Source organism: Syngnathus scovelli, chromosome 4, assembly GCF_024217435.2.
Source record: "Syngnathus scovelli strain Florida chromosome 4, RoL_Ssco_1.2, whole genome shotgun sequence".
In the NCBI taxonomy this organism is placed as follows: Eukaryota; Metazoa; Chordata; class Actinopteri; order Syngnathiformes; family Syngnathidae; genus Syngnathus; species Syngnathus scovelli.
The window spans coordinates 5,876,620-5,890,705 of NC_090850.1; the positions used below are offsets into that span (position 1 = coordinate 5,876,620).

Below are 14,086 nucleotides of genomic sequence, written 5' to 3' on the forward strand. Positions count from 1 at the left end.
TAGGTGGCATAAATGGGGTGTTGCTTGCACTGTGCTTTCAGTTGGAGGAAAGCCGTCGCATGCAGAAGCGTCTGAAAGCCCTACAGAAAAAGCAGTCTCAAATTGTAAAAGAGAAGATCCACCTGCAGGGGGAGCACAGCAAAGCTATCCTGGCCCGCAGCAAACTAGAGAGCCTCTGTCGGGAGCTGCAAAGACACAACAAGACTTTGAAGGTTAGCAACAGACAATCATACATTTCAAACAATATTGATAATTGCATTACATTAAATACTGTTAGGTTAGGGTGATGAAATGAATGATTTGGTCATCTGTTTAGCACAAGCCTCTTCCCTCTTCTTCTGGCTGATCTTGTTTTCTAATAGGAGGAGAATGCCCAGCGTTCCAGGGAGTATGAGGAGCAGCGCAAGGAAGCCATGCTTCACTTCCAGATGACTTTAAGTGATATTGAAATGCAGATGGAGCAACACAGCTCACACAATATTAAGCTGAAGCAGGAGAACATGGACCTTGCTGAGAAACTTAAAAAGCTCATTGAGCAGTATGAGCTCAGAGAGGAGGTAAGAGATTGCCTGTGCCAAATTAGTTTGAAATTAAATTGCATCAGTTAATTCTAATTTATTAATATAGCCCTTAAACACAAACACGTCTCAAAGGCCACATGTTACATGGCCACAGTTGAAAATTATTCTCAACATCCCCTGATCTTAACTCCCAAGAGGGCAAGAAAAAAACTCACATAACCCCAACTGGGGAAAATTGAGAAAACTTGAGAAGGCACCGCAGATGGGAGGATCCCCCTTCCAGGATGACCAGGCTCCAATGGATACAGAGTGGGCAACATTGAACACACAATATTAAAACGATCCAAAACAAGGTAATGGCGATGTCTGTAGTAAAATGAAAAGCTACAGGAAGATGCCCTCAGTCTTCATGGCAGTGCCTTCACAGAGGTGGTCCACCTCAGATCTCGTCCTGATTGGTTGGTGTGGATTCCAAACAGCAAATTTCAGTTTGCGTGACACCTTGGCCCCCAAAGCCCAGAAAGGGGCAGGACAGAGAGCACAAACTGCGGCTGAATCGGCCAGAGTAGGTTAATTAAAGGCAATAGCATATAAATACGTTTTTAATTGTGTCTTGAAAGCCTCCACTGAGGGAGCAGCTCTGATACCTATGGGTCAGGCTTTCCAAAGGTCTGGAGAATGCTCTTGACCCTGCGGCCCTTGCCGTCATTAAAAGACCAGCGGAACGTATGGTACAACTAGGTCGATGAGATAGGAAGGCGCTGAGCCATGCAATACTTTGAATTAATATTAATATTATGGGGCGGCTCGGTGGCGCTCTGGTTAGCACGTCCACTTCACAGTTAAGAGAGTGTGGGTTCGATTCCACCTCCAGCCCTCTCGTGCGGAGTTTGCATGTTCTCCCCGTGTCTGCGTGGATTTTCTCCCGGCACTCCGGTTTCCTCCCACATCCCGAAAAACATGCTTGGTAGGCCGATTGAGCACTCCAAATGCCAAATGACGGCTGGGATAGGCTCCAGCACGCCCGCGACCCCTGTGGTGACAAAGCGGTACAGAAAATGGATGGCTGGATTAATATTACGGTGGCTGTAGCTTTGAATACGTTCCTGACCTTGACAGAGAGACCAAACTTCAAATTTTATAAAGTAGTGATCATCAGAAGCAAGTCTTCCACTGATCAAGTGAGAATAATCTGCTAAACCTCTCATCGTTGCCTCTCACAGACGAGGGGCCAGAGACAGTTACTCGATGCCGCTTCATTTTTCGGGTGCGATCACAAGTCCTTGCTCCCCAAGGTTAGCTTCAATGTCGGGTGCTCTGGCACCAGGAAATCCAGCTTACTGTGGCTGGGTTTTAAGCGTAACATTGCGGGTAATGGAGTCACCTATGACCAAGGTGCGAGAGCCAGTTAACCAAGGTAGATTGGGACAGCTTTTTGTCTTTACGGGTTCGTCGCTGTTAGCAAGCCGCTTAAGGGCTAATACTAGCCTGGTTGGGCCAGCCTGCATTTGTTAAAGTCCCAAGTTACATTCCCAATGATCATCAACACACACACATCTGGGTGTGATGAAATTTGTCCTCTGCATTTAACCCATCCCCATGTGATTTTGATCCATCCCCTGGGGGAGAGGGGAGCAGTGAGCAGCAGCGGTGCCGCGCTCGGGAATCATTTGGTGATCTAACCCCCCAATTCCAACCCTTAAAGGGCTAGAGACACCGGTATATGTATAAATCGGTTTTAGTTAGCTTATGGGCTTATAAATATAAATTGACGCTCAAAACAACGAAAAGGAAGCTGTTGCTCTGAAAAATTTAATTTAAATTTGCCGCACAGACGAGTTTGACTGCACCGAGCCGCCAGCCGGAAGTGACGTCTCATGACGTCTCAAGTTGTACGCGTTTAGTTTCAGTGAATGTAAACAAAAAGAGAAGAGGGGCCAGCGCGGAGACGTCGGGCCAGGTTTGCGGCCAACCCAGCTCGCCTAGCCATGCCTTCCATTATCCTGGCGTACGTTCGTTCGCGGGACGACAAGATGGGTTGCGTTCGCCTGATAGGATCCACGAACCGGACAGTGCGTGCCTGCTGTGTGCTCGTGTTCACAGTGGCCTGGTTGTCATCTTTCCGGACTCTGCTGTGCATCGGGAGCGGCTAGCGTGCTATCACTCTTATTGTTCATCTTCTTGTTTTATTTTTCCTGTGTTGTTTACTTGTATGTGCGTTGTGAACTCTGTCTTATCTTTCCGGACTCTGCTGTCCATCGGGAGCGGCTAGCGTGCTATCACTCTTATTGTTCATCTTCTTGTTTTAATGTTCCTGTGTTGTTTACTTGTATGTGCGTTGTGAACTCTGTCCTGTCACCCTGGGATAGTGAGAAACGTAATTTCGATCTCTTTGTGTGTCTTGACATGCGGAGGAATTGACAATAAAGGAGACTTTGAGACTTTGACTTTGAAAAGTATGTCGAAGCGTGACGGGAGGGGCACAATTCAAAAAACGTGCTCAGCTCGTCGAAAAAATGCGATTTAAGAAATAAAATTAAAAATGCGCCTAAAACCTAAACCAAACGCTGCAGATGTTCATTTCTCCATGCGCAGTGGTCAACTCGGTGTCAGGCTGGGAACAAGGCGGAGGACTCGGATGCAGAGTCGTTTCTTTCTCTGATTTATTCCAGCACACACACTGATCAAAAGTACAACTCAAAACGCCTCTTGCGAGGGAAAACACGTGGCAAAAAGTACAAACAAAAAGCGTCGCACTGGGGCGAGACAAAAAGGCTATGGGGATCACGGCACTAACAAAAGGCGTCGCTCGGTGGCGAGACAAAAAGGCTATGGGGATCAAGGCACCAACAAAAGCGTCGCTCTGTGGCGAGACAAAAAGGAGGAGTCTTACTGAGAGCTCGGACGTCAAAGAATCGCTGGTGGTCGGGACGAGGCAAGACACACTGGCACAAGACAAGGGGAAGACACGGACTAAATACACACAAAAGGGCGGGGACACAGGTGCTGACAATTAGTGTCAACTACACAGGTGCACACAATCGGGATCAGGGAAGACAAGACAACCAAACACCAAGGAAGGAAACACGAACTGAAACGGAAGGGATGACAAAATAAAACAGGAAGTAAAGTTACGACACCGACGAGACAGAAAACCGGAAAAATAAACGCGACCGCATGACACTCGGCACTCTACACTTTTTACTATGCCAACCTAACCACAGTGACGGGAGAGGCACAATTCAGAAAACGTGCTCAGCTCGTCGAGAAAATGCGATTTAAGCAATAAAATTAAAAATGCTTATAAAACCTAAACCAAACGTTGCAGGTGGTCATGTCTTCATGTGCCGAGATCAACTCGGCACTCTAAAGCCCCCAAGAGCACTTTTTATTATGCCAACCTAACCAGAGTGACGGGAGGGGCACAATTCAGAAAATGTGCTCAGCTCAGCCCAAGTGAACTGCTAGATTCATCATATTCTGCGTCAAAAGAGGTTTCTGAATCGGATAAAATGATGCTAATATTGCCGCTAGAAACGGAGCTGTCGCTATCATCTGCCATGTTGTTTGGGTTTGTTGACATCCAGATGTACAACTTGTGACGTCACAGTAATGGCGCCGCCAGTTTGGCTTCGTGCGGGACCCGATCGATAAACTGGCATTTCATTTCAGCTTTATTCTTAGTAATCGGTGTCCATTTTTAATTTCCAATGCGGCAAATGTGTTTACTTTATACATTCTATCAAATTCCGTTATAATTGAAAAAAAAAAGGGATGTCTCTAGCCCTTTAATGCTGAGTGCCAAGCAGGGAGGCAATGGGTCCCATTTTTATAGTCTTTGGTACGACCCGGCCGGGGTTTGAACCCACAACCTTCCAGTCTCAGGGCGGACACTCTACTACTAGGCCACTGAGCCAGTGTGTCCGCCACTTCTACATTTATCGAGTCATTCTGCTCTATCTGGCAGCCTCTAGAAGAAGAATGCAGGTGGTGCACAGAGCCACACAAATTTGTTCATTCACTGTTCATTGTTTGTTCACTTTTAACCCGAAGCGCCTTATGGTGCAGAAAATACAGTATGTGTGCGTGTGCGCATGTGCATGCTTGTGAAGCAGTGTGATGTAATAAAGCGATGGCTTTGGCTTTGCTTCGCTAGAGGAAGCACAAGGTGCGACCTGCGTGAAGCTGGACCCCCACCCCACGCAAAATTTAAGGAAAATAATCTGTTTCGTTTGTGCTTCATTTGTGCTGGTTTGTGCAGCAAAACTTTTCGTTTGTGCTGCTTCGGTTTTTTAGTTATAAAAGATTATTTTATAGGTCATCCAGAGTTCACCCAGCCCCCCATCTGCTCCAAATGAACCCAAAAGGTACCGTTCGTTTGTGCTGGTTTGTGCAGCAAAAAATTTTGTTTGTGCTGCTTCCGTTTCGTAGATATTACACTTTTATTTTATAGCGATGACGTCACCCAGCCCCCCATTTTCCTCCAAATGGACCCGAAATGGTACCGTTCGTTTGTGCTTAGTTTGTGGTGGTTTGTGCAGCAAATAGTTTCATTTGTGCTGCTTCGGTTTCGTAGATATTACACATTTCATTCATAGTGATGACGTCACCGTGAAGCTGGCCCCCCATTTTCCTCCAAATGGACCCAAAATGGTACCGTTCGTTTGTGCTTCATTTGTGCTGGTTTGTGCAGCAAACAATTGCATTTGTGCTGCTTCGGTTTCGTCAATATTACACATTTCATTCATAGCGATGACGTCACTGTGAAGCTGGCCCCCCATTTTCCTCCAAATGGACCCAAAATGGTACCGTTCGTTTGTGCTTCGTTTGTGCTGGTTTGTGCAGCAAATAGTTTCGTTTGTGCTGCTTCGGTTTCGTAGATATTACACATTTCATTCATAGTGATGACGTTACCGTGAAGCTGGCCCCCCATTTTCCTCCAAATGGACCCAAAATGGTACCGTTCGTTTGTGCTTCGTTTGTGCTGGTTTGTGCAGCAACAATTTCCGTTTGTGCTGTTTCGGTTTCGGAGATATTACACATTTATTTTCTAGCGATGACGTCACCCAGCCCCCCATTTTCCTCCAAATGGACCCAAAATGGTACAGTTCGTTTGTGCTGGTTTGTGCAGCAAAAATCTTCGTTTGTGCTGCTATGGTTTTTTTTAGTTATGAAAGATTATTTTATAGGTCATCCAGAGTTCACCCAACCCCCCATCTGCTCCAAATGAACCCAAAATGGTACCGTTCGTTTGTGCTGGTTTGTGCTGCTTGCGTTTCATAGATATTACACATTTATTTTATAGCGATGACGTCACCCAGCCCCCCATTTTCCTCCAAATGGACCCAAAATGGTACCGTTAGTTTCTGCTTCGTTGTGCAGCAAAAAACTTACACATTTATTTTATAGCAATGACGTCACGTAGCCCCGCCCCCTATTTACTTCCAAATGAATCAACCCCCATTTAACACCTCCAAATGGACCCAAAATGGTACCGATTGTTTGTGCCGCTAAAGAATTAGTTTGCGCTCAGTGAATCATTCAATTTGTCATTTATATGTTATTAATTTATTTTCTAGAGATGTCAAATCCTTGCTCCATGGGTCGTTAATTAACCATTTGTTTGTGCCATTGCAATTTTTCGTTATTAAAATCATGCATCTTCATTGACCCCCTGTATTTTATTCTAACAATTTTTCACTTGACATCATGATGACTCCTCAATTCTTACACATGTATTATCCAACTAATTACCATACAAAGTGACCTCTGCAGGCCGGTAAGACATATCGCAACAGGGTGGCGAAAAACAAAGACGCACAACTTTTTCAAGCGACAAATGCACAACTATCTCCGAAGATTTAATAACAGTGAGTGACAGAAAGCGTCTTTTTCTGGGAAGTGACCATCGACCAATGTAAGTAAAATGTGTACAAAAAAAAGCAGAGTTCATACAATATAGAATCAAAACAACCCAGGTAGTCTGAATAGCTAGTTCGCTAACATTGTCTTATTAGACGTGTGTAATTTGCACAGACCAAGAAAACTAAATTTCTAAAGAAAGCATGCTTGATACATTTTGATGTCATAATATTTTTCCATTTGCATCATTTTTCCGTCCATGCATAGCAATTATGATGAACACGCATGTGTAATTTTAGTTATTCAAGCAATGAATCCTGATTATATTTATTTGTCCTCCAACTAGATGCCCAAACAACCAGCAGTAGACAATGATTTAATTGTTGCAGTTCTCTGCTCATCAAAAGAGGCCATACTTGAAAATGGTAACGTAGCCACTCCAAGCGCTACTGTGTGGACAGATCTGAGTGACCAGTTGGAAAAGAAGATGTCTGCAAAGGCTCTATACACCTTTGTAAAAACAAACAAGACACAATATCTGGTCAGCTCTGGGATTCAATCATGATGAAACTGATTCTGAAACTAGCAGTGAAGCAAGCTCGGAATCAGGCCCTGAACGGTAATTTCAGCTTCATATTCCTTTTGACAAGTGGATGGAATTTATTCCGGAAAAGGCTGAATACAAAGATAAGAACTGTCGAACCCAAAAGAGAGAATATACAATTTTGAAGCCTGGCACCTGGACCCACATCATAAATTAACAAATCTGGAAAACAGTCAAAATTCCTTGCACATTTGTTTTTAGAAGAGCCAAGGTCTATCCATTGGTGTCAAATAATTATATCGAAAGCAGAGGATACTGCAAGGAGTGTCATGGCCTTCTCAACATTAATTGTGGCGAAGAGCCAGAAATGAACAGTCCAATAATATTGAACTGTTTCATTAAGAACAGTGATGACTCCCTACACACTGGTAGCTCAAAGCGGTTTCTATCTGGACAGTTGCGTGTGCAGGTAGCCAAGGAACTTTGTGAGGGCAGGATGGAACCACATGTATGGCGAGCATCACAAGCAAATAAACTGATGGTCTTCGGAGACTCAGAGCCAAGCCACCTGCCAAATTTGGCCACCCTGCGCAAGGCAAAGCAAGAGAAAAATTATTTGGCATTAGGTGACAAAAATCCAATTTTATCATTGCAGATGTTGAAATACAGAGCACCTCACAGTGACAACATCAAAGACATTGGACTTGACAAGTTTTTCTGTCACTATTGGAGTCAAACACAAATGCATGTGTACAAGAGCTTAAAGAAATCTTACCCACGTGTTACGTGTTGATGCTCTATAGTTAAAAAACTGATGAGGCCGAATGGCATGTCTGGCCATATCTTCCTGTATCAGGGTGTTATGACAGGGCATACCAGCTCCAGTGTCCCAGTTGTGCAGATGCTGTTAGAGAAGCATGATGTTAATGCTATCACACAGTGGCTGAAGAAATGGATCCATGCAGGTGCATCTGTTCCTAAAGAAGCACTGAGTGACTTTTCTCTGGCGATTCTTGGAGCTCTAGTCAAAGCTTTTACCCCTCATCCTGATCTGAAGAGCTACATCAATGAGTGCTTTAACATTTCACGTAGGAATCAACCTGGACATCTACCCCCATGTTTTGTCAGGGTAGATTCAAGATTCAAGAGTTTTTTTATTCGCCATGTTTGAGCGTGCCAAACAAGGAATTTGACTTCGGTAAATCACAGCCTCTGTTCAACATTTAGGTGACTAACAACAACACTCAGGACATGTGAAGAACGAAAGATATTCTCAAACACCTCCTGATCTTAAACTCCCAAGAGGGCAAGGAAAAACTCAAAACTCCAGCTAGGGGAAATGAGAAACCTTGAGAAGAGACCACAGATGGGAGGGTCCCTCTTCTAGGATGACCAGGCTGCAATGGATGCAGAGAGGACACATAGTACAAACAGTGTAGACAATTCAAAAAAAGGTGTGGAGAGCAGGATGTTATTGCACAGTAATGACTCTGAGACTCTAAGAGTGGTGTGAGTTCATCAGAGCAACAGCCTGCGGGAAGAAGCTGTCTCTGTGTCTGCTGGTTTTGGTGTACAGAGCTCTATAACGGCGTCCGGAGGGGAGTAGTTCAAACAGGCTGCAACCTGGGTGCGAAGGGTCTGTTGAGATGTTACTTGCACGTTTCCTGGTCCTGGACAGGTACAAGTCTTGGATAGATGGGAGGTTGATTCAAATTATCTTTTCTGCAGTCCTTATTGTCCGTTGCAGTCTGTGCTTGTCTTGTTTGGAGGCCGATCCAAACCATCAATATTTGTGCATTTGATTCTGTCTTTCAATGCTTATGCTGTTCTTTCTGTGAATTTTTTTCATTTGAAAAGACTGTTCTGAACTATGAACGTGGGAACCAATTTCTCCACCTGGTGAAAACCATCACAACACAGGGTGTGAACCCACAGGTATACTCACAGAGGGGGGGGAAATATTCAAACCTGTCCTCCTGACCTCTGGTGCTCTCCAAATTGATGCACAATGCCACATCTCCACTGTAATTGAGAGCGCAATGAGGAATATCCCAAGTGTTTATTTGACAAAACAATGCTCCTCACAGTACTGCCGTTTAAGTCAACAAGTAACAAGGCAAGTTTTACTTGTTTGTGCAAACATTGCTGCCCTGCAGACCTGTGGCATGGCTTCTCTTCAGACTGCTGCTGAAGAGGGACTCAGCCTTCCTGACTCTCTCTGCCTCAGGCCAATTGAAAATCCTTCCCAGTGTCCGTCTTCATTCAAAACACAGGACAACAATACAGGCAAGGCTCTGTGTTCAGGTAATGTTACTCACAGCTACAATCTGGGAGAGTTTGTGTGGATGGACACTGACCTTGGTAGCAGTTGCAAGGAAGTTGCCTTGCTTGAATTTCCCTCCAGTCTGGAGCTGAAAGAGAAGACTTTTACTTTGAGAGCAGTCATTGACTTTGAACCAGGACTGACCCAGGATTCTCTTGGGCATTATGTGGCATACTGCAGGAGGACTGCATATGCCTGGGAGATCTATAATGTCCTGGGAAGTGGAGTGAAAGCAGCATCAGTAAATACTAAGATCTTCCCACATGCTGTGTTCTACACAGTGCAGTGACGCATTGTTTGAATTGTTGCTAAAAAAATGTTGATAATGTTCTCCTTTGACAAAGAAAGTTATTTTTTCACGTTTTCAAGTTTCTTTTTCTGGCTGTCATCAACTTCACATACATGTATTAATTGTTGCACTAATTAATGTTTTGGAACAGACATACTCATCAGATATTTAGGTTGCAGTGAACCTTTTTCACGTCAGATGTAATTAAAAAATGATCATATAGGCTTATTGATAACAAGGAAATTAATCAATGAGCACGATAAAAACATAATTACAGAAATATCCTCGTACTAAAAGCCATTAACCGCAGCGAAAGTTTTCTGTAAGCTAAAAAAAAAAAAAAGGCTAAGAACATATATACCTCTTGTATTCGTCCTGCATCAGGAGCATTCCAGGAGCTTGAAATTTGCGACGAAATACGATGACGTCATCCCTACAAAATAAATGTGTAATATCTGCAAAACCGTGCCAGCACAAACAAAACTTTTTGCAGCACAAACCAGCACAAACGAAGCACAAACGAACGGTACCATTTTGGGTCCATTTGGAGGAAAATGGGGGGCCAGCTTCACGGTGAAGTCATCGCTATGAATGAAATGTGTAATATCTCCGAAACCAAAGCAGCACAAACGAAATTTTTTGCTGCACAAACCAGTACAAACGAACGGTACCATTTTGGGTCCATTTGGAGGAAAATGGGGGGCCAGTTTCACGTTGACGTCATCGCTATGAATGAAATGTGTAATATCTACGAAACCAAAGCAGCACAAACGAAACTTTTATGCTGCACAAACCAGCACAAACGAAGCACAAACGAACAGTACCATTTTGGGTTCATTTGGAGCAGATGGGGGGCTGGGTGAACTCTGGATGACCTATAAAATAATCTTTTATAACTAAAAAACTGAAGCAGCACAAACGAAATTTTTTGCTGCACAAACCAGCACAAACGAAAGAGACTATTTTCCTTAAATTTTGCGTGGGGTGGGGGGCCAGCTTCACGCAGGTCAAGATGGCTCGTTCCCGTTCATTGTAGACAGTAACACTGCTTCCCTGTGGACAGAGAAGGCATTGCCTTTCAACACATGTAAATATCGAGGCGTGTGTGCATACGGGCGTGCATATGATATTTGCACACCCAACAATATATTTGTGGGGCTAAAAAAAACATGAAAATGACAAATAGATTTGTGAATTGGAAAAACGTTAAAATTACAAACATATTTGTGAATAAAAAAAAAGTGAAAATTGCAAATTTATATGTGTGAATACTTTGGATGCAAATCTCTCCTCATTCTATTGATAGACTAACCTCATAAAACCTGCGTACATTGACCTGTATTTCTCATTCGTAATAGTCTTTGCTTTCAATATTGACCCATAAATTACTTCACTATCACTCTTTGTTTGACCTTCTGCCCTCTGGGAACAGGTACAGGAGCCTGCGCTCCCGCACCACTAGACTCGCCAACAGCTTCTTTCTCCAGGCTGTTAGGACCCTGAACTCGCTACCCCCTTCTGCGTAGCGTGCGGCACTGTTGCGCTATTTTCTGGAATGTCTGCTGTACGCTCACTTGCTCCTTTTTGCTCCTTTTTGCTCCTCTTATTTATTTATTTGTTGTGTTATTTATTCCTTATTTATTCAGCACGCTGTTGTTTACTTGTTTACTTGATTGTCTGTTGTGGGCCATGTCTTGTCACCGTGGGATAGGGGGAACGAAATTTCGGTTTCTTTGGGTGTCTTTGGCATGTGGAGATATTGACAATAAAGCTGACTTTGACTTTGATAAAATGTGTGTCCCTCTTCTAGCACATAGACAAAGTGTTGAAGCACAAAGATCTACAGCAACAGTTGATGGACGCTAAGATGCAGAAAATCACTGAAATGATGAAGGAAGTGGAGGAGAAACAGCAACAAGAAAGAAATGTTGTGAGTAAATTGTATTTTTTTTGTATTTTGTATTTATTTATTTTTTGTATTTTCACACAGACACGCACGCACACACACACAACACAGTCTCTGCTCGGGCCCTAACTAGAGATACAAGCAGGTATTAAGGGCCTTCGCAAGCCTGGCATACATCAGATTAAAAGATACTTTGATAAAATATAACCTCTAAGGAAGGCCAAACGTGAGGCAAAATCTCAAAGGAAATAGAATATGACCAAGTTCCTGTTGAGTTTAGAGTAGAGTTCCAAAGACTTTGTGTATATCTCCAATTTTGGTAGATCTTGGTGAAATTTTCAAAAATTTTAGAGGGTGCAGCAAAGCCATTTATTTATAAAGGTGCAATAACCTCATTAAGGACATGTATCACGGAAAATCGACCTTGTTTGCTTTTAAATTCATTTTCTTGTGTATCTGGAGTATAGTGTAGAAAAGTAATCCCTCCAGGTGCTGCAGAGATACTTTTATGATCGTTTTGGGGGCTATTTTCTACTCTGTTCAGATTTCTCCATTTCCCAGGACATTTTTTTAATCTATTACATCACATCCATTGGGGCGAAACAAGGTAATAGGTGTTGCGAAACAAGGGAATAGGTGTTGCCAAACGGAAATCCAAGTCAAAAACAGCGGATTCGCAAATTCGCCATGTTTAAGACAAATCCGCTTTGTTTAGTACTTTTGGACTCCAAACGACTCAAGGATGCCAAAGTGGAAAAATCTAAATGTTCCCTTGTTTGATCCATCCATCCATCCATCCATCCATCCATCCATCCATCCATCCATCCATCCATCCATCCATCCATCCATCCATCCATCCATCCATCCATCCTTCCTTCCTTCCTTCCTTCCTTCCTTCCTTCCTTCCTTCCTTCCTTCCATCCATCCATCCATCCATCCATCCATCCATCCATCCATCCATCCATCCATCCATCCATCCATCCATCCATCCATCCATCCATCCATCCATCCATCCATCCATCCATCCATCCATCCATCCATCCTCTTCCGCTTATCTGGGGTCGGCTCACGAGGGCAGCAGCTTCAGGAGGGACTCCCAGACTTCCCTCTCCCCGGCCACTTCATCCAGCTCATCCCGGGGTGTCCCAAGGCGTTCCTAGGCCAGCTGAGAGACATAGTCTCTCCAGCGCGTCCTGGGTCGTCCCCGGGGTCTCCTACGGGTGGGACATGCCCGGAACACCTCCCCAGGGAGGCGTCCAGGAGGCATCCTGATGAGATGCCCAAACCACCTCATCTGGCTCCTCTCAACGTGGAGGAGTAGCGACTCTACTCCGAGTCTCTCCCGGATGACCGAGCTTCTCACCCTATCTCTAAGGGAGAGCCCGGAAATCCTGCTGAGAAAACTCATTTCGGCCGCTTGTATCGGGATCTCGTTCTTTCGGTCACAACCCATAGCTCGTGACCATAGGTGAGGGTAGGAGCGTAAATCGACCGGTAAATTGAGAGCTTTGCCTTTTGGCTCAGCTCTTTCTTTACCACGACGGACCGGTACAGAGTCCGCATTACTGCCGACAATGCACCGATCCACCTGTCGATCTCGCGCTCCATCCTCCCCTCACTCGTGAACAAGACCCCAAGATACTTAAACTCCTCCACTTGGGGCAGGATCTCATCCCCGATCCGGAGACGGCATTCCACCCTTTTCCGATCGAGGACCATGGACTCGGATTTGGAGGTGCTGACACTTATCCCGACCGCTTCACACTCGGCTGCAAACCGCTCCAGTGAGAGCTGGAGATCACGGCCTGAAGAAGCCAACAGCACCACTTTGTCTGCAAAAAGCAGAGACGAAATGCTGAGGTCCCCAAACCGGAACGCCTCAGCTGCGCCTATAAATTCTGTCCATAAAAATTATGAACAGAATCAGTGACAAAAGGCAGCCTTGGCGGAGTCCAACCCTCACTGGAAACGAATCCGACCTACTGCCGGAAATGTACTCCCGAAGCACCCTCCACAGAACCTCCTGAGGGACACGTTCAAACGCCTTCTCCAAGTCCACAAAACACATGTGGACTTGTTGGGCGAACTACCATGCTCCCTCGAGAATCCTGCTGAGGGTGTAGAGCTGGTCCACTGTTCCACGGCCAGGACGAAAGGCACACTACTCCTCCTGAATCCGAGGTTCGACCTCCCGACGGACCCTCCTCTCCAGCACCCCTGAATAGACCTTACCAGGGAGGCTGAGGAGTGTGATTCCCCTGTAATTGCAACACACCCTCCGGTCCCCCTTCTTAAAGAGGGGAACCACCACCCCAGTCTGCCAATCCAGAGCTACTGTCCCCGATGTCAATGCAATGTTGTAGAGGCGTGTCAGCCATGACAGCCCCACAACATCCAGAGCCCTTAAGAACTCCAGGCGGATCTCATCCACCCCTGGGGCCTTGCCACCAAGGAGTTTTTTAACTACCTCAGTGACTTTGACCCCAGAGATTGCAGAGTCCGCCTCGGAGTCCCCAGGCCCTGCTTCCACAATGGAAGGTGTGTAGGTGGAATTGAGGAGGTCTTCAAAGTATTCTCCCCACCGACTCACGACGTCCCGAGTCGAGGTCAGCAACACGCCATCCCCACTGTAAACAGTGTT

At 44.9% G+C, this 14,086-nt stretch overlaps 1 protein-coding gene across 4 annotated transcripts in view; it reads left to right on the plus strand.

Annotated features, from left to right (window-relative positions):
- The window catches only part of txlng (taxilin gamma), a 120,559-nt gene that overhangs the window by 65,092 nt on the left and 41,381 nt on the right, over positions 1-14,086 (plus strand). For all 4 annotated transcript variants that reach the window (XM_049719164.1, XM_068650471.1, XM_049719166.1 and 1 more), the window contains 3 exons: positions 42-212; positions 363-557; positions 11,350-11,469. In XM_049719164.1, coding sequence (XP_049575121.1) covers positions 42-212; positions 363-557; positions 11,350-11,469 — 486 coding nt within the window. The remainder of the gene's footprint in view (positions 1-41; positions 213-362; positions 558-11,349; positions 11,470-14,086) is intronic.